Source organism: Macaca thibetana, chromosome 8, assembly GCF_024542745.1.
Source record: "Macaca thibetana thibetana isolate TM-01 chromosome 8, ASM2454274v1, whole genome shotgun sequence".
Lineage (NCBI taxonomy): Eukaryota > Metazoa > Chordata > Mammalia > Primates > Cercopithecidae > Macaca > Macaca thibetana.
The window spans coordinates 1,442,414-1,463,085 of NC_065585.1; the positions used below are offsets into that span (position 1 = coordinate 1,442,414).

Genomic DNA, 20,672 nt, shown 5'->3' on the forward strand with positions numbered 1-20,672 from the left:
GGAGATGGAGGTTGCAGTGAACTGAGATTGTGCCCCTGCACTCAAGCCTGGGTGATGGAGTGAGACTCTGTCTCAAAAAATAAAAAAAAAAAAGTTTTTGTAGGACAGAATCTTCTATATTGCCCAGGCATAAATATACTTCAACTATAAAGGCATAGTAAAAAGGACGGAAAAGGATATACCATGTAAACACTAATCATAAGAAAACTTTAGTAGTTATATTAATATCTGGCAAAATATTTGCCAGGGCATGGGATATTACCAGAGATAAAGAAGAATAATTTGTTAGGATAAAAGTTTCCATTTATCAAGAATACTATAATTCTGAACGTATATGCACCTAATATATATAAAGCAAGCCTGCCATCACTGAAAGGAGAAACCATCAAACCCACAATTACAGGCGGAGACTTTAACACTCCTCTGTCAGTAATTGCTGGAACAGGTAAGCAGAAAATAAAGATGCAGTGGACCTGAGCAACATTATCATCCAGGGCAACCACTGGACATTCGGAAGACAAGGCCTCCATAATGTGGTGGAATACACCTTATTTTCAAGTGTGTATGAAACATTTAGCAAGATAAACCACATTCAAAGTACCATAAAACAAAGTTTAACAAATGTAAAATAATTGAAATCTGGGCCGGGTACGATGGCTCACACCTGTAATCCCAGCACTTTGGGAGGCCAAGGCAGGCGGATCACGAGATCAAGAGTTCGAGACCAGCCTGGTCAACATGGTAAAACCTCATCTCTTCTAAGAATACAAGAATTAGCTGGGCATGGTGGCGTGTGCCTGTAATCCCAGCTATTGGGGATGCTGAGGCAGGAGAATCGCTTGAATCCTGGAGGCAGAGGTTGCATTGAGCCAAGATCACACCACTGCACTCCAGCCTGGGTGACACAGCAAGACTCCGTCTTGAAAAAAAAAAAAGGGAATTGAAATCATGTAAATTATGTTCTCTGATCCCACAAAATTGGATTAGAAATAAATAACAGAAAGACATTTGGAATATCCCCAAATATTTCAAGATTAAACAACACACTTCCAAATAAACAATAAGTCAAAGAAATCATAAGGTAAACTAGAAACAATTTTGTACTGAAAGATAATGAAATCCTAATGTATGAGAATATGGAGGATGTCCCCAAAGCAAGGCTTGGAAGGCAACTGACAGTTCTGAATTCAGGAATTGCCAGTGGGTAGCAGGAGCCTTGGCAGAACTGATGGAGAAGAGCTGGTTCTTCGGAGACTGCAGAGCAGCTCAGGTTGGCTGGGATGCGGCTGCCAGGGGCAGCGAGGAAGCCCAGCCACCCCCAGTGCCAACAGAGGTGAGGACCGGCAGGCCAGCACCCCCATTCTTCACCTTCCCTGGGGAACCCCAAGGAGAGGAAGTCCTGACCCTGTCATTCTGCCTCTGAGAATGGCCCCATAGGCAGAATTACACCAACACCAGTGAACTGTCAGCAAAAAAGAATTCTTTAGAGTGAACGTTACTACCCTGAATTATTAAATCAGTTTCCTACCCAGCAAAATTAAACCATTTCCAACTTTTTCTGTTTCCCTTTTTCATTTTACTGCAGTTATTTTCACTGGGGTTTATTATTTCCCATATACACTTTCCAGGAGACATTTGATTTATCCATTAGTTGGGTGGGTTTTGTTGTTGTTTCTGAGATGGAGTCTCCCTCTGTCGCCCAGGCTGGAGTGCAGTGGGGCGATCTCAGCTCACCACAGCCTCCACCTCCTGGGGTCAAGAGATTCTCCTGCCTCAGCTTCCCGAGTAGCTGGGACTACAGGCGCCCGCCACCACACCCAGCTAATTTTTGTATTTTTAGTAGAGACGGAGTTTCACCATGTTGGCCAGGATGGTCTCGATCTCCTGACCTCGTGATCCACCTGCCTCAGCCTCCCAAAGTGCTGGGATTATAGGCGTGAGCTACCAGGCCCGGCCGCTGTTGATTTTTGAGACAGAGTCTTATTCTGTTACCCAAGCTGGAGTACAGTGCGCAATCTTAGCTCACTGCAACATCTGCCTCCCGATTCAAGAAATTCTGCTGCCTCAGCCTCCTGAGTAGCTGGAATTACAGGCACGTACCACCACGCCTGGAATTTTTTTTTTTTTTTTAAAGTAGAGATGGAGTTTTGCCATGTTGCCCAGGCTGGTCTCAAACTCCTGGCCTCAGTGATCTGCCCACTTTGGCCTCCCAAAGTGCTGGATTTGCAGGTGTGAGCTGCTGCGCCTAGGCCAGTTGGATTATCTATTTATTTATTTTATTGAGATGGAGTTTTGCTCTTGTCACCCACGCTGGAGTGCAGTGGTGTGATCTCGGCTCACTGCAACCTCCGCCTCCTGGGTTCAAGCAATTCTGCTGCCTCAGCCTTCTGAGTAGCTGGGATTATAGGCGCCCACCACCACACCTGACTAATTTTTATTTAATTTAATTAATTAATTTATTTATTTTTGTACTTTTAGTAGAAACAGGGTTTCACCATGTTGCCCAAGCTGGTCTTGAATGCCTGACCTCAGGTGATCTACCTGCCTTGGCCTCTCAAAGTGTTAGGATTACAGGCATGAGCCACCATGTCCAGCCTAGTTGGATTTTTTTTTTTTTGAGATGGAGTCTCACTCTGTCGTCCAGGCTGGAATGCAGTGAAACGATCTCGTCTCACTGCAACCTCCACCTCCCTGGTTCAAGCAAGTCCTTGCCTCAGCCTCCCAAGTAGCTGGGATTACAGGCACCCACCACCACACCCAGCTAATTTTTGTATTTTTAATAGAGACAGGGTTTCACCATCTTGGCCAGGCAGGTCTTGAACTCCTGACCTTGTGATCCACCCGCCTTGGCCTCCCAAAGTGGTAGGATTACAGGCGTGAGCCACCATGCCCAACCTAGTCAGATTTTTTTTTTTTTTTTTTTGAGACAGAGTTTCGCTCTGTCGCCCAGGCTGGAGTGCAGTGGCACGATCTCGGCTCACTGCAAGCTCCGCCTCCCGGGTTCACACCATTCTCCTGCCTCAGCCTCCTGAGTAGCTAGGACTACAGACGCCCACCACCACACCCGGCTAATTTTTTGTATTTTTAGTAGAGACGGGGTTTCACCGTGTTAGCCAGGATGGTCTCGATCTCCTGACCTCATCATCTGCCCACCGAGGCCTCCCAAAGTGCTGGGATTACAGGTGTGAGCCACCACGCCCGGCCTAGTTGGATTTTTAAAAATCTGTTATTGTGGCCGGGCGCGGTGGCTCACGCCTGTAATCCCAGCACTTTGGAAGGCCGAGGCGGGCGGATCACAAGGTCAGGAGATCGAGACCATGGTGAAACCCCGTCTCTCCTAAAAATAGAAAAAAATTAGCCGGGCGCAGTGGCGGGCGCCTGTAATCCCAGCTACTCGGGAGGCTGAGGCCGGAGAATGGCGTGAACCCGGGAGGCGGAGCTTGCAGTGAGCCGAGATTGCGCCACTGCACTCCAGCCTGGGTGACAGAGCGAGACTCCGTCTCAAAAAAAAAAAAAAATCTGTTATTGTGTAGTTTCTCTTGGGGGCACTATTTCAACCAAGTCCAACTTTCCCTTGTCCAGATATTCTTGCCGATATAAATTTTGTCAAGATTATTTTTTCTCAGCATTTGTTAGTCAAATTTATCTGACAATAAGCCACAATAAGTTTTTTTATAATTTATTTTACTTATTTATTTACTGAGATGGAGTCTTGCTCTGTCACCCAGACTAGAGTGCAGTGGTACAATCTCAGCTCACTGCAACCTCTACCTCCTGGGTTCAAATGATTCTCCTGCCTCAGTCTCCTGAGTAGCTGGGACTAAGGGGCGTGCCACCACATCCTGCTAATTTTTGTATTTTCGGTAGAGACGGGGATTCACCATGTTGGCCAGACTGGTCTTGAACTCCTGACCTCATGTGATCTGCCCGCTTTGGCCTCCCAAAGTGCTGGGATTACAGGCATAAGCCACTGCGCCCGGGCTAAGTCACGATAAGTTTTGTCGCATGCGGTTGTAACTTTTAGCTTTATTTTGGGTGCGTTATTGACCTGGACCTTGCACTGAATTTTTAGCCAATCCATGGGGAAATCATGGGTGAGGTCTAGGGGGAGGTCATCACCCAGAAGACCCAAAGCCACAAGGGTGGAGCCCAGATCACAGCCTCCGGTGAAACAGTGTGGCTGGAGCCTCTTACTTCACACACACTCAGCATTCCGTAACCCAGGAAACCAAACTCCCCCGGCCCCCACCTCCCAAACTGTGACAGTCCCCATGCACGGCCCCCGCCCTCTCCCAGAAGGGCACCATCCGTGTGCCATTGTGTGGGCTGAGATCCTACCTTGCCTCTGAGTGTCACAGTCTGAGAAGGTATCACCACCCTGACCCCTCCTATGTCACAGCCATGGCCCACTACCCATCCCATCTCATACACAGCCTCTCCCTGTCCTACTGGGGCTACCTGGTGGACTCCAAAATGGCCCTCTCCTCTCTCCTGCTCAAATGGTCCTCTCCTCTCTCCTGCTCCAGGTGTGGGCTACAGACTCAGATACTGTACCTGAGGTACAGGTACAGGTACCCCAGCTCTCCCCTCTCTCCTGCTCTGGGTCTGGGCTATAGACTCAGGAACCTCAGCTCTCCCCTCTCTCCTGCTCTGGGTGTGGGCTACAGACTCAGGTACCCCAGATCTCTCCTCTCTCCTGCTCTGGGCCTGGGCTATAGACCCAGGTACCCCAGGTCTCTCCTCTCTCCTGCTCCAGATATTGGCTATAGACCCGGGTACCCCAAGCCTCCCCTCTCTCCTTCTCCAGTGTAGGCTATAGACCTAGGTACCCCAGGCCCAGCCCCCTGGTCACTCCAGTCATTTACCTGAGCCCCTCCAGTGGGGACACACGCCAGTTTCGGATGTGGTTTTCTCTGAGATCATGCATCTGGAGGCATGGACTCAGAAATGAGGGTCCCCAAGGAGGCGTGTCTTTAGCTGGGCACCCCTGATGGCTGCCTCTCAGGGATGTCTCTGGAGCTGGGTGCAGGTGTCATCATTGAAGCCTGTGTAGGGGCTCTGGACCCTGGACACCCTCCTTTGACCATCCTCTTCCTCACAGAGGTAGATGACTCTGAAGGGGCCCCATGCAGGCCCACCTGGACCACACCCCAGTCCCCCACTGCCCTGGTTATGGATGATCAGCAATGACCTGGTCAGGGCCTGCTGGCTGGGGCCTTGTGCTCATACCTGCAGAGGTGCAGCAGTGCAGCCATGGCCCTCGTGGTGTGGACAGGGGGAGGGCAGAGCGCTTTCTCTGGGACAACCGTGGGTGTGGGAGCTGATGCATGTCCCGGCCTGGGACTGGAGCTTCCATCCGGGGCTGACCAAGAGCCTTATGTGGATCTGGCATGGGTTCTCAGGTACCTGGCCATGGGGGCAGGGTCTTTGTCTCAAACACCCTTGCCTAAGCCAGCCCCAGTGGGTGGGGGTTCGGGGAGGCCTGCCAGGGATATGGGGCAGAGGACAGGTTCAGGTTGGGCCCAGGGTGCTGAAACAAACAGGACTGGGGCCCCAGCGCCTGACCCCAACCAGATGATACACAGGGTGGGCAGCTCCGCGGGGCCTCCCTTGTGGTCCTGCCCGTCGTCCCCTTTGCCCTCTTGGCCGTCAGCACCAGCTCTGAGCTGCTGCACAAGGGACAAGGTGAACAGAGTGGAGCTATCCCTTGGGTCCTGGGCTCCCATGTGGGCTCAGCCCACCCTCAACTCCACAGGTGGAGCTGGCCTTGCCAGGTGGGTGGGCAGCCGTGGCGCATGGAAGGGTCGCAGCACTGGCCATGTCCTGATCCCAGGGCACAGAGCAGCTTGGGGGAGGGCACCCCACCAGAGGGAGTGCAGAGAAGTGGGAGGAACCCTCACAGGTCCAAATCACAGCCCCAGCATTTCCAGGGGGCTTTGGACAACTCACCTTGCCTCGGTTTCTCCATCTGTGAAATGGGAAAAGAGGCTGCTTGGAGGGCTACGCTCAGTGTGCCAGGTACACAGCCCCACCGCCGTGGCTACACTCAGTGCAGGGCTCACCCCAGTCTCAGGAGATGAATCAGGCAGGACATGCAAAGCAGCAGGGGCAGAAAGACAGGGGCACGGAGAGCGGGGGACACCCGGGGAGCCTGTGGGAGCCCACGAGCCCCAGGAGCAAACCCAAGGCGGCCCTGTGCTGCAGCCTTCAGGGTCCCCAGCAGGGCCCAGCCTAAGGGGCTGGGGGGCAGGAGGGAGGCTGGCCTGGCTGCTGGGGCGGCGGGGGGGTCAGGAAGGGAGGCCGACCTAGCTGTGGTGAGGGTGGGGAGGAGGGAGGCTGGCCAGGCTGTGGGTGGGGAGGAGGGAAGCTGGCCCGGCTTCGGGGCGGTGGGGCAGGTGGTGAAAGGAGGGAGGCTGGCCCAGCTGTGGGCGGGGAGGGCCTCACAGGGAGCAGACGGCGCCCCTCCTCCCAGGGCCTTTCCTGTTTGCCAGGCTGTGTCTGAGGGGGGTGAGATTGCGGGTCCTGGGGGGACCATGCCACTTGCAGAGGGGGCCAGGAAGACCCCCAAGGGTGGGAGATGTGTCACAGGAAGTGAGTTCTGTCTCCATGGACGGTGCAGGACCTGGTGAACCCCAGAGACCGCCTGCCTTGCTAACACAGTGAGAGAAAAGCCTGGGGAGTCCTGAGGAGGCATTTGAGCCCGTCCCCAAGGCTAGACTCCCCCCACTTCCCCGCGAAGAATCGCCCCATGCAGCGCGGCCCCCCCAGAAGAAACAAGGTCTCCTCCTGCCCCTCATCCCCACAGGTTAGAGGCGCAGCTGGGCAGCTGGTGGCCAGACCCAGGTCAGGGCAGAGGTTAACGTGCTGGGCTGGGCAGAGGCCTGGGGCGGCAGGGGTGTGGTCACAGGGACAGGGGTGTCTGGACTATACTAGGGCTGGGGTCAGGGCTCCCCCAACTATTCCATGGAGTTGGTGGGTGGGGCAGGGGTTGCAGAAGTGGGAAGAAGGAAGCCTCCAAGATGCCCAGACAGAGGAGAGCAGAAGGCTCCCAGACCTCTCCGTGAGGAGGCATTGGTGAGATTTAAAGCAAAGAAAAATCAAGAAACCCACAGGCAGGGATAACTTAAAACTTAAAAACCTTACCTCACCAGGGATTTAAAGGCAAAGAGCAACCCAGACCCTCCAGTGGCAGACGCGCAGGTGCAGACGCGCAGGTGCAGACATGCAGGTGCAGTGGGGATGGGGGCAGGGAAAGAGCAGTCCAGAGCCGGGACGTGGCGTGGCCTGGGGTGGTACGGGGTCTGAGACTGTGGGGGACCTGATTGGCCCATGTGAGCAGACCTCTTCCTATTGCTGCCTCAGTTTCTCAATCTGTCAAATGGGGACAGTGACCTCACACAAGGCCTGAGGGTAGCGGGGTGGAGAGCATTGGGGTGGGGCCATGGCAAGAAACCAGAAGAGGCAACACTGGGCATTAAGGGCCCCTGTACATGAGCCTGTCCCCCAGGGCAGATGAGTCCCTGCTGCAGGGATGCAGGGATGGAGGCTCATGTTTTTCTCATGATTCTGTGTGGTCTTTTCTCAATTTTCTGTGAAAGGAGAGGCACCATTTTCATATTAAAAGCCCATATATTAAAGCCAACATTCAGATGCAGTTTAGGAGTTTATAACAATGTCCTATTACAGACTGCCTTGTTTGGTAGTTTGTGTCCTCTTATTTTTACTTATAAAATATATATATATATTTTTTTCAAGACAGAGTCTCACTCTGTCACCCAGGCTGAAATACAGTGGCACAATCTCGGCTCACTGCAACCTCTGCCTCCAGGGTTCAAGCAATTCTCCTGCCTCAGCCTCACGAGTAGCTGGGATTACAGGCACATGCCACCACGCCTGGTTAATTTTTTTTATTTTTAGTAGAGACGGGGTTTCACCATGTTGGTCAGGCTGGTCTCGAGCTCTTGACCTCGTGAGACATCCACCTCGGCCTCCCAAAGTGCTGGGATTACAGGTGTGAGTCACCATGCCTGGCTATAAAATATATATATTTTTTGAGACAGAGTCTCGCTTTGTCACCCAGGCTGGAGTGCAGTGGTGTGATCTCGGCTCACGACAAGCTCCACCTCCCAGGTTCACGCCATTCTCCTGCCTCAGCCTCCCAAGTAGCTGGGACTACAGGTGCCCGCCACCATCCCCAGCTAATTTTTTGTATTTTTAGTAGAGATGGAGTTTCACCATGTTGGCAAGGATGGTCTGGATTTCCTGACCTTATGATCCGCCCGCCTCGGCCTCCCAAAGTGCTGGGATTACAGGCGTGAGCTACCGCTCCCAGCCTAAAATACATTTTTTTACAAGGGGTAAAATGCCTCAATCGTGTTCCTAATTTTAAAAGGCCCTGCTGCACCTTTCAGGCAGGTTGGCTGATCAGAGCAAGCCCAGCCATGTCCATGAGCCACCAGTCTCCACCACAAACCTCTGTGCAAACATGGTTTTCTAAACTGTGTCCCTCACAAAGCTACAAGTCAAAGATCCTCAAATCTGCCCATATCCCATCAAGTGTGGACAAACTGGGCAGAAACTCAACTCTATGATAACAAGACACAAAATAGGGGTCAATTTAAGTTGTGTGTCGAAGGCTGCTGCACACATTGTTCCTGAGGCATCTAACAGAATGGGAGCTGGGGACAGCTGGTCTAGACTGAGGCAGATCTTACATGACCAACAGGTTGTGATGCCTGCTGTGCAGTAACGACCAATACATCGAGACAGCAGAGTTTGCAGCAGAGAAACAGTGTCCCGATCCCTGGGCACCGAGCAAGGAGACGGGGGGGGGGGGGGGGGGGGGGGTGGGGGGGGGGGGGACCTTCAAATCCATGTCCCTGAGTTCTGGGCTGGGGTTTTTAAGGGAATTGTGGCGGGTGAGGGACTGTAAAATGGGGTCATCAATTGGCCAGGGAAAGGGGATAAGTCCTCAGGATGTGGACTCTGCGTTCTTTGGTGCATCAGCTCCTGGTGGGGGTGCTTCAGACCAGCTGGGTCAGTCCTTTCATGCGTGTGCAGGACCTGTCCAATAGAAAACTTCACATTTACAATGTTTAAGTTGTTACCTATAGAGCAGTTATGGGGACCTCTACTCCTGTGACAGGGTCTGTGTGATTCTGGGGCCACAGGCACCAAACAGCTCTGAGGAAGGGGTTGGGAGGCAGGCCGACCTCACCATGAACGCTGAGCGAAATGCAAGCTGGGTTTGTTTTCCTCTCTCCTCCCTTCTTCCCTGATTAATTTAATAAAGTTTATAGGGATGGTTTCAATAATGATGTTGTGTCCATAAAGTCAACAGAAAAGGAGAAAAAGCCAGTCCCTGTTGGATCCCTATGCCCTCGGCCATCCGGGCACACGGGAAGGGAAGCTGCCCAGCTGCAGAGCCGCCGATGAGCTGAGCGGGGGCCGCACGCACGGGTTTACCAACTTCAGAGAGAAACGCTCTCCAGGCGCCCAGTGGACTCCATGCTTCAGGAACCCCAATTCCCACGGGGCCCTCACCAAAGGAATCACGAAATGCTCAAGGAAAGCAAGGGTCCCTGAAGAGGCGAATGCTCCAGGGAAGCGCAGAGATTTCACTTGGGAAACGGGGCGTGGGGGAACGTGGCGAAGCTCCTCCAAGTGGAGGACAGCCCGGGAGAAGGCCCATCGCTGAACCGAAGGCCAAGGGCGCTGCTGGGCTCTGGGAGATTCAGAAGCACGTCCGGAGTCCGCCTGAAGCCGTCTTGTCAGCTCAGGCCCTGTCTCTGGGGCGCATTCACAAGCAGTCGCGGGCGACTTAGGAGGAGGGAGTTGTACGGAATGAAGGAGTCGGCCATCGCCCAAGTAACGGGGTGGGGGTGGGAGAGGACGACTAAGTTCTGTCTCCATAGAGACCGTGCCTGCCGAGCAGCAACATTACTAATGCTGGCCGCACCGAGACGGACAGCCAAGGTCCAGCGGGAGCCACGAGTGAAGGTTGGCAAAGCTGCCCTGACCCCCGAGACCCAAAGCCCCGATCTGCCTCCCCGAAAGCCTCGTGACCCTGAGACGCGTCCCACCTCTAGGCCTGGGGCCTCGAATATTTAGGCCGGGTAAGAGGAAGGGCTAAGCTGGGGAAGGGGCCGGGGTCGCTGCCCTCACCAGTCCTGGTGGTCCAGGCACCAATCCATGGCGCCCAAGAAAAAGCGCGGGCCGAGCGCGGGAAGCCAGCCAGGGGGTGCGGCGGCCGCGGGTGCCGAGCAGCCGCTGTCTGAGCGGGCGCAGTACCTGCAACGCGAACACGCGCTGCTCTCGGAGCAGCTGGACGCCTGTGAGGAGCGCGTGGACCAGGTGCTGCAGGAGAACGCCTTCCTGGACCGCGAGGCGCTGCGCCTGCGCGAGGAGAACAGGCTCTACGCCAGCTACGTGAGCGCCCGCGCGCAGCGCTGCGCCAACGCCATCGTCCGGCTGGACGAGCAGAACCGCGTGGACCTGGCGCAGATCCACTGGCAGCGGGCGGAACTGGCCTCGCTCTACCACGGGCGCGAGGACGGGGTACGCGCGCAGCTGCTGGAGATGGAGGCGCGCGCGGCACAGATGGCGCGGCAGGTGCAGGAGCTGCAGCCCTACAAGGCCAGTGCGCGCGCCCGCGGCCAGGGTGCGGCGGGGCGGGGCTGGCGGCCGGGCCCGGGGCTAGGTGGGGGTGGGCTGACGGCGCCCACGCCGCAGGTGCTGCAACTGGAGCAGCTGGCTCGGATCCGGGCGCTGGAGCGCGATCTTCTGCATATGCGCGTGGAGCACACACAGCTGCTCCACCGCGTGAAGGGGCGCTTCCTGGAGGACAAGGCGGCCTTCGAGCGCGAGGCGCGTCAGCGCGTGCAGTCCCTGGCACGGCGCGCGGAGCGGGAGGCGGCGCGCGCGCTTGTGGCGCACACGCAGGCCATCAAGGCGGACAACGGGCGCCTGCGGCAGGAGCTGCTGCAGCTGCTCCGCCGGACCCAGCTGCTGCACGACACGCGGCGCCAGCTGCTGGAACAGCGCGAGCAGCTGCACCGCGAGCACGAGGACACGCGGGACCTGGCGCGTGTGCACGGTTGGCTGCGCAGGGGCCCCGGAGGCCCGCCGCTCTGGGAGCCGCCGGCCTCCTCCCAGCCCATCTCGCGCCCCGGGTCATTAGCCGCCCCCATAGGCCCGTCGCGGGCGGCCTCCCAGACCCCGTCCGTGGTCTCGTCGCGCGCGGCCTCCCGGGCCCCGTCCGTGGTCCCGTTGCGCGAGGCTTCCCGGGTCCCCTCGATGGTGCTATCAATCATGGACTCCAGGGTCCCATCGCTGGCCACTTCAAAGGTGCGATCCCGGATCCCGTCCCTGACCGCGTCGCGCGCAGGCTCCCGGGCCCTGTCGCTGGCGCAGTCACTCGAGGGCTCTCGGATCTCTTCCGGGTCCTCATTGAGGGTGTCCTCACAGGACACTCTCCGCTCCACGAAGTCTGGCCGCAAGCTTCCCTCTGCTCTGTCCCGGGATCGGGATCCGGCCCTTCTCCCCCCACAGTCGGAGGACAGCGTGAATGCTGAGGCTGCGGCAGAAGCCTCCCCGGGGAGAGCCTGAACCTGCAGGGAGGGAGGCCCGGGAGGCCCTGGTGTGGGCGAGCCTGGCGCGCAGGACGCTTAGGAGGATAATGCAATGGTTAATAAAGGCGTGGCCCCCAGGCGGCTCTGACACCCATGTGCAAGCGCTAGCATTTCCGGCCGGCACCGGGCCGCTCATTTGTGCTTCCAATTTCCAAGCTGCAAGGGAGCTCAGCGCCTGCTTTCCCTGAATGCCCTCTGGGACCCGCGTCCCTGCCCGCAGCGGAGCTCCACTGCGAGCCGGCAGGCTCAGAAGCAAGCCCGGGCACCGGCGGGCGCGGACAGGCACAAAGCAGCAGCTGGCAGCGGGGCCGCCAAGGGGAGACCCGGGGGAAGAACCTGGGCTTTGTTCTCCGCGCCAAGAGGAGAATAACCTATTGGGTTATGTCCAACCTATTGGGAGATTTTTAGTAATTTAAAAACTTGGATATACTTTCCAACTTAGAGAAAGTTGCAAGAACAGCACAGGGACGGCCATGGACCCTTTATCCGAATGCCTGGCCACTGACGCTGCCCGTGAATTTGGTCTGTGTGTATCGCTGTGCACGCGCGTTGCTTCGGAACCGTTTGAGATGCGGTTGGAGACGCTGGCCCCGTGGCCCCGAAGTACTTTCGTGCGTATTTCCTGAACAGAGGATGTTCTCCTACGATGCCGCAGTGCAGTGATCAGAACCAGGACGTTTACTGTGGAGGAATATTATCCCCATCATCGCTCACATCACAGTTTTGTCACCCGTCCCAAGTGTTTCTGTAGCTGTCCCCATCTTCCAGGCTCACGTGTGGCATTTAGTTGTCGCGTCTGGATGTGTACAGGCGGTTATTAAAATGCCGCTCCGTGGAGGGTCAGACTTCTGGACTGCGTGGGACGCCCGCCCAGCTGGCGCTCATGCTGCATTGTGGCCGCGACGCGACCAGCGAGTGCCCGCGGCTAGAGCGCGCCGCGCTTGGCGTCGGGGCGGCGTGGGTTCCGGGGGTGCGTGGGGGCGGCTGCGGCTCTGCGGGTTGGAGGTGGCCTCCCTTGCTCCTTGTCCCGCGGGCCGGCTCCTCCCTCTGAGCAGGCCTGTGGTGCTCAGCCTTGGCTTTGCTGAGGGCAGGGACGCGGAGTCCCAGAGAGCATTCGGGGAAAGCAGGCGCTGAGCTCCCTTGCAGCTTGGAAATTGGACGCAAGTGGGTGCCCCCAGTTCCCCCAGGGACCAGGGTGGGCCCACCTGAGCCATCTCTGTCCCCTCACGAGGAGCTGCCAACGCTGGGGCTCTGTGTCCCAGGCGGGTGGGCAGGGAGGTGGGTGCAGCTGCTGTGAGGTGGGCAGCTTCCCTGGCTTGCAGGGCCCCGTGTACCTCCCTGCATGGACCTTGACCTTAGGGTCTGTGTAGCTGGGTCGTCCCTGTGTGTGATGCTTTTTGGTGCAAGGGTGTCTGGCCCTGGGGCAAGAACTGTATTGAGGAGGGGGACAGCTGGGCCCTGGAAAAAGTAAAGGGAGCCCACTCACTCAGCCTGTCTGGAAGGTTGGTTCTTTGTGAATAAAGATCCAAACGTTAAAGTAAAACACACCTGTAAGTGGATAAATCTAGGACACTGACACCACCAAAGGCCCAAGGATGAGGAGCAACAGGAGCTCCCATTCATTACTGGTGGGAAGGCAAAATGGCACAGCCACTGGGGAAGACAGTTTGGCAGGTTCTAAACGTACTCTCACCATACCACCCACAATAGCACTCCTTGGCATTCGCCCAAAGGAGCTGAACATTTGTGTCCATATGAAAACCCACACATGGAGTTAGCCGGGTGTGGTGGTGCACACCTGTAATCCCAGCTAATAGGGAGGCTGAGGCACATGAATCGCTTGAACCCGGGAGGCGGAGGTTGCAGTGAGCTGAGATCTGCCACTACACTCCAGCCTGGGCAACAGAGCAAGACGCTATCTCCAAAAAACAAAAATCCCACACATGGATGTTTATAGACGTTTTATTAATAATGGCCAAAACTCAAGCAGCCAGGATGTCCTTCAGTAGGTGAATGGATAAACTCTGATCCAACCAGACAATGGAATATTATTCAGCACTGAAAAGAAACAAGCTGTCAAGCCATAAAAAGACACAGAGAAAACTTAAGTGCACGTTGCTAAGTGAGAGAAGCCGGTCTGAAAAGGCAGCAGGCTGTATGATTCCAACTGCGACATTCTGGAAAAGGCAAAACGGGGAGGACAATTAAAGGACCAGGGGTTGGGGGAGGATGGGGTGAAAAGGTGAAGCAAGGAGCATTTTTAGGGCAGCAAAACTACCCCATACAATACTACAACTGTGCAAACGTGGTTTTTCTGAACCATGGGATCTACAACACCAAGAGTGAAGCCCTAATGTGAACCGTGGGCTTTAGTTAAAAGTCACATATCAATACTGCCTGTCAGTCACAGAAGACGAGCCACACTAAGGCAAGATGTTAATAATAGGGGAAAGTGGCTGGGTGCGGTGGCTCACGCCTGTAATCCCAACACTTCAGGAGGCCGAGGTGGGCAGATCACCTGAGGTTAGGAGTTCAAGACTAATCTGGCCAACATGGTGAAACCTCGTTTCTATTAAAAATACAAAAATTAGCCTGGCCTGGTGGCGGGCACCTGTAATCTCAGCTACTCGTGAGGCTGAGGCAGGAGAATTGCTCGAAGGCAGAGGTTGCAGTGAGCCAAGATCACACCACTGCCCTCCAGCCTGGGTGACAGAGTCAGACTCCGTCTCAAAATAATGATAATAATATAATAGGGGAAAGTGCCTGTGAAGGGGTATTATGGAATCTCTGTACTCTGATCAATTTTTCAGTAAACCTAAAACTGCCCTAAAGATATAAAGTCTGTTAACTTCTTTAAAAAGTAAAAACATTAAGTATTGGAAGCAAATTTGGAAATAATTTGAGGACGTGGAAAGCATTTTTTAAAAAGGAAAACCCAAAGCCAGGCATGATGGCTTGCGCCTGTAATCCCAGCACTTTGGGAGGCCAAGGAGGGTGGATTACTTGAAGCCAGGAGTTCATGACCAGCCTGGCCAACATGGCAAAACCCCATCTCTATTAAAAAAAAAAAAACATACAAAAATGTTAGCTGGACGTGGTGGCACATGCCTGTAATCCCAGCTGTAATTGGGAGGCTGAAACAGGAGAATCGCTTGAACCCAGGAGGTGGAGTTTGCAGTAAGCCAAGATCGCACCACTGTACTCCAGCCTGGGTGACAGAGTGAGACTCTGTTTCAAAATAAAATAAAATAAAATAAATAAAATAAAATAAAATAAAACTCAGAGGCATAAAAGATTTTCTGTGAAGACAGGAAATCAGTGTGAAAAACTTACGGTAAACTACACCGTAAATTGGAAGGCAAATGACAATCTTGGCAAAAGTATTTACAACAAATAAAACAGACGAAGGATAACTCTATAAGGAGCTGTAAGAAAAGACTCAACAGCCGGCCGGGCGCGGTGGCTCAAGCCTGTAATCCCAGCACTTTGGGAGGCTGAGACAGGCGGATCACGAGGTCAGGAGATCGAGACCATCCTGGCTGACACAGTGAAACCCCGTCTCTACTAAAAAAATACAAAAAACTAGCCGGGCGAGGTGGCGGGCGCCTGTAGTCCCAGCTACTCGGGAGGCTGAGGCAGGAGAATGGCGTGAACCCGGGAGGCGGAGCTTGCAGTGAGCTGAGATCCGGCCACTGCACTCCAGCCTGGGCGACAGAGCGAGACTCCGTCTCAAAAAAAAAAAAAAAAAAAAAAAAAAAAAAAAAAAAAGACTCAACAGCCAACTGGAAAACACAGGCCAATGACTTGAACGCCAAAGAAGTACAAACGCCGATGCATGTCTGAAGAGAGCCATGCTGCCCAGGAAACGGCGAGGGGCAAGTCGCGGCAGTGCCAGGATGAGGAAGACCCAGAGTAAGGGGCTGTGGGGGGCACCCGTGTCATTGCGGAGCCTGGGACTGTGGAACGCTCCTGGTTTTTTTTGGCTGTCTGCTGCTATTAAATCTAAAACCACCCTGCTCTGACTCAGCAGATCAGCCTCTAGGAATCCATTCTGTGCCTTCACTGTGGATTGCAGAGTCCCCTGAAATACATATGTTCAAGCCCTAACCCCCGGTACCTCAGAACATGACGGTATTTGGGGAGAAGGTTGTTGCAGATGTCATTAGCTGGGGTCATGAGGGTAGGCCCTAATCCAGTGTAACGGGTGTCCTTATGAGAAGCTGGTCACATGAAGACAGAGACACAGAGAGAATGCGTGTGCCAACAGAGGCAGAGATTGGAGTGATCTACATGCCAAGAACTGCCAGGAACTGCCGGCAACACTGAAACCTGGAAGAAGCGAGGGCGTGTCCTTCCCCTACAGGTTACAGAGGGAGCACAGCCCTGCTGATGCCTTGGTTTTGGACATCGGGCCCCAGAACTGGGAGAGAATTCGTTTCTGTTGTCTGTAGCCACCTGGTCTGGGGTGCTGTGTTACAGCAGCTCCAGGAGCCTGGCAAGGCCCAGGTGCACACAGACGCAAATGCAGGGATATAGGCACGTGCACACACAGATGTAAGAGCAAAGACGTTCGCTGCGGCAGAATTCACAACACCAAAACGCTGGGCTTGCAGGCTGTGTCCTTCCACAGGACACATTCATGGGACAGCATGAGGTTGCTAGAAAGAGTGCACACAGACGGAATGACAGAAGCACATGCAGGCTGTGCAGGACGACTCCACACGAGGAGCACACACACGCAGGTTTGTGCCTACACACAAACCTACACAGGTGTTGGACAAGTATTTGTGGTGTCAACCTAAAAAGAAACTCAGAGACAAGCTCTCCAAATAAGCGAATTTATTTGGGAATGGTGGATAATTGCAATTCGGGGTAGGCAAGCTTTGGCAGGCTATAGGTATATCCAAGGGAGTTGGGGAAAAGGGGAATCTTAAAAACAAAACGGGCCGGGTGCGGTGGCTCACGCCTGTAATCCCAGCACTTTGGGAGGCTGAGGCAGGTGGATCACCTGAGGTCAGGAGTTCAAGACCAGCCTGGCCAACATGGAGAAACCCCGTCACTACTAAAACTACAAAAATTAGCTGGGTGGGGTGGCTTGCGCCTGTAATCCCAGCTACTTGGGAGGCTGGGGCAAGAGAATTGCTTGAACTCAGGAGGCGGAGGTTGTGGTGAGCCAAGATTGCACCACTGCACTCCAGCCTGGGAGACAGAGCGAGACTCCATCTCAAAAACAACAACAACAAAAATAAGAACAAAAAAGAAGCCCACATAAGCTGTTTTCAGAGCCAAGGGTCTTTTACAGGAGTCTATTACAGGAGCTGGAATTAGTGCGTGGGTTAAGACAGTCATTGCTGGTCAAGCGTCTGTCTGGAGTAGTGCAACCCTGAGGGCGCCCTGTGGGTCCTGGAACTGTCTCCGCGCAGGCGTCTTGGGCTGCGTCCTGTCACAGGCCTCTTGTCTGAGGACTTCAGGGCCACCCCAACTCCATGGTAGCGGCGGCTTTCACAGTGGACACACTCCACCATCAGGAGAGTTCATTCCACCGGAGCGGGGGCAGTAAGGGGACTTCACCCTTTGTGCCGTATTTCCCGGAGAGCAGAAGTCTCGTGTGAATTTAACTGGGAATAAACTTCACTAAAATGACGTGCACGTAGCTCTCTTTTGTAGACAAAAGTTGCCTGATGTATTGGTCAAGGGAACCCAAACTGTATTCCACCCCTACTGGCGAGAGAACATCTCTTCACGTCAGACAAATCAGACCCCGCGGGGATCCACGGTGAGGGGGTTTGGCTGTGTATGAAGGACAGGACAGGGCAGTACACGAGCGAGGAAGAGGATGTGAGCCTGGGTGTTCTGGGCCCCAAGTGGAAGGTCTCATCTGCTGTGCTGTGGGCCAGACACCCAGGGCCGACCCCTGGCCACTCAGCAGGGGATGTGCTGTGGGGAGCTTGTGCAGTGGCGAGTTCCGTGCAGGCATGGCAGGGCTTGTGTGGGGGGGTCTGCAGCTGGATGGTCCTTGAGAGAGGAGCCACGCGGCCAGGCATCAGCACCCCTCCATCTCCTAGTTCCTGGATGCGGCCCCAGGAAGGGGCGTAACCTGGGGACAAACATCCACTTCAGCCAAGGTCAAAGCAGAGGGAGTGGTCCCTGAGGGCTGTGGCCAGCAACGCTCAGCAGCCGCCAGGAGGGGCGGCCGCAGGGGGATTGGAGAAGTGCGTTCTCAGCCTCCCCAGTAGCTGGGACAACAGGCATCCACCACCATGCCCAACTAATTTTTGTATTTTTAGTAGAGTCGGGGTTTTACCATGTTTGCCAGGCTGGTCTCAAGCGCCTGACCTCAAGTGATCCGCTTGCCTCAGCCTCCCAAAGTGCTGGGATTACAGGCATGAGACACCATGCCCGGCCTAGGGCTGGATTTTATCTATGGGATTAAAGGGAAAAATGGAATCAGGAAAAGAGTAGGACTAGGTTTGCATTTGCACACTAAACAGATTTGGCCGGGAGGATCTGCCCTGAAGAACAAGGCAGAAGCCGTCAGTTCCGCTGAGGTGCTACGAAAGACTCGGTGTATTTCCCTTCAGATCTCTCTCCTCTCCCAACCATAAGTCATCTGAGAGGGTCACTCCGTCTCTCCAGTCGCGTGTCCAGGTGACAGACCTCAGGCCCCTTTAGGAAATCCCTAGATGCTCAGGCGTGTGGCTCCAGGGGCGCGGTCAGCCGGGTTGCTGAGTAAACCCGAAGGAAGGTGATGCGTGATGGAGAGCATGTCCTACTGCTCAGCGGCCGCCGTACAGCACCCAGGCTGCTGGGCCCACCAACATCTGTTCAGCAGTGTCCAAATACTGGCATTTTAACTAGCCACTCACTTTCCTTACTCCTTTTCAAATCGATTGTTTCCACCCTTTCCCCTCTCCGCATCGTGGTTTTTGTCATCTCCCACATCTGGAGTTGCAAAAAGGCCCTGAGGCAGCCGGGCATGGTGGCTCACGCCTGTAATCCCAGCACTGTGGGAGGCTGAGACGGGTGGATCACAAGGTCAGGAGTTCAAGACCAGCCTGGCCAAGATGTTGAAACCCCGTCTCTACTAAAAATACAAAAATTAGCTAGGCGTGGTGGCGGATGCCTATAATCCCAGCTACTTGGGAAGCTGAGGCAGAGAATTGCTTGAACCCAGGAGGCAGAGGTTGCAGTGAGCCAAGATCGTGCCACTGCACTTCAGCCTGGGCGACAGAGCGAGACTCCGTCTCAAAAAAAAAAAAAAAAAAGCCCTGAGGCCGTGATGCACATGCTGAGCAGCTGGTCCGCAGGACAGGGGCCCGCAGCAACTCATGGACACGGTGGCCGTGGTCCCCGCTGGAGACACTGCAGCTGGAGGTGGGGTAAGTGGACTCAGCACCTTTGAAGTAGTGTGACTAGAAGACGAGGCTGGCCAACCCCTCTGTGGAAAGCACACAGCCCTCCAGCTGTGGCAATGGGTGTGCAGGCCACAGGTTCACCTTTCCTAAGGCAGGGCTGCGCTACCTTTGCTTGGATTGTGTGAGGTATCATGGTACTGCCGTCAGTTGCCACACTTCTCAAGTGTGCGTGTGGGTAGCGGAGGAGTGGGAGTGAGTGATTCTGGTGATGTCATGCTCAGGTGCATGACAGCTGGTCTCCCCTCATCGAGTTACCACTGTAATCGGACTCCAGGCTTCCACCATCGGCCCTTGAATTTTACACAGGATGGTTGGCCCTGGGAAAAGGAGCCTCTGAAGTTTTAAAATCCAATGTGGCTCCAACATTAAGCTCACACTGGGGACCAGCTCAAAACCCACCCATTTCACATTCCCCAAAACGTTTCACTTGGTGGGCCTGTGATTTAGCTCCCAAGAGGTCACAGATACAAACACAACAAAGCGAGCTATTAGGGCTGGATGTGCTGGACGTGCACTCAGTGACGCAGCTGCCCCTCCACCCTGGCCCAGGTCAGGTTCTGCCAACCCCACACGCATACTCTTCGTTAGAAGGGTCCTGATGTGTTTGAGGACCTGTAAGACTGGCATGCACGGCAGACCCCATGAACACCCAGAACGACAGTGAGTAGAGTTGATGATACGTTATAACCAGAATGACCCCCAAATATCTTTATTTACTTGGCATTGTACTTCCCAAAGAATATTGCAGCCACTGGGCCTCCCTTCAGAGTGCAGAGAGGCAGCTCCAGGAGCTGAGCCTGCTGGGATGCAACTCCTCCTCCTAGCACCATGGACTCCTTCATCTTTCAGTCAAGGCTGCCAGTGGCCACCACGTGGCCCTCCTGTTCCTGGAGCCCTCAGCTGCATTTGCCACCTGCTCTCTCAATGGACTTTTTGAGATGGAGTCTCACTCTGTCGCCCAGGCTGGAGTGCAGTGGCATGATCTTGGCTCATTGCAACCTCCGCCTCCTGGGCTCAAGCGATTCTCCTGCCTCAGACTCCTGAGAAGCTGGGATTACAGGCGCCCGCTACCATGCCCAGCCAATCTTGGTGGACTTTACACTGGGCACGTGTGCGCTAAGTGCTGACACAAAGGCCAGGCAAGTGTTCCCTGGAGACAGAGGGGTGGAAGGCTAGGTCATAGGCATGGCTGTCAACGGACGCTGCTGTGCACCCATTCTGGCCACAAAGTAGCTTCATGCATCCTCTGCCCGGTAAATGCAGAGAAAACTCGGTTCTACAGGCCCACAGGGAGTGATGGCTGCTGGCCCTGGGAAGGAAGGTGCTCCTTACGGACACCTGCTGTGAGCCCCTCCTGTCGCCCCACCCCGCCCGGGAGGGTGGAGCTCGTGGTGAGGCAGCCAACAGGACAAGATGCGGGGCCAGGAGGCCTCCTCACCCCCACGGCCTCCTCACCACCATTCTCTCCCCAGGGAGAGACCCCCACACCCCCACGGCCTCCTCACCACCATTCTCTCCCCAGGGAGAGACCCCCACACCCCCACGGCCTCCTCACCACCATTCTCTCCCCAGGCCTCTTCTCTGAGCCTGACCTTCTCCAGCGACCCGGGGAGGCAGGAAGGGAAGC

The 20,672-nt window shown here is 54.9% G+C and overlaps 2 protein-coding genes across 2 annotated transcripts in view; both read left to right on the forward strand.

The window, feature by feature from the left end:
• The window catches only part of PYCR3 (pyrroline-5-carboxylate reductase 3), a 154,155-nt gene that overhangs the window by 49,665 nt on the left and 83,818 nt on the right, over positions 1-20,672 (forward strand). The window lies entirely within an intron of this gene.
• CCDC166 (coiled-coil domain containing 166) lies at positions 10,192-11,700 on the forward strand. Its single transcript, XM_050800943.1, has 2 exons — positions 10,192-10,635; positions 10,732-11,700. The coding sequence occupies exons 1-2, from the start codon at positions 10,192-10,194 to the stop codon at positions 11,605-11,607; spliced, it is 1,320 nt and encodes a 439-aa protein (XP_050656900.1). The 3' UTR covers positions 11,608-11,700.

Bases quoted from the DNA above. Each gene is read 5' to 3' on its own strand.
- CCDC166 (XM_050800943.1), top strand. From the start codon at position 10,192: ATGGCGCCCAAGAAAAAGCGCGGGCCGAGCGCGGGAAGCCAGCCAGGG. The intron at 10,636-10,731 runs GCCAGTGCGCGC...CCCACGCCGCAG, and splicing joins AGGAGCTGCAGCCCTACAAG to GTGCTGCAACTGGAGCAGCT.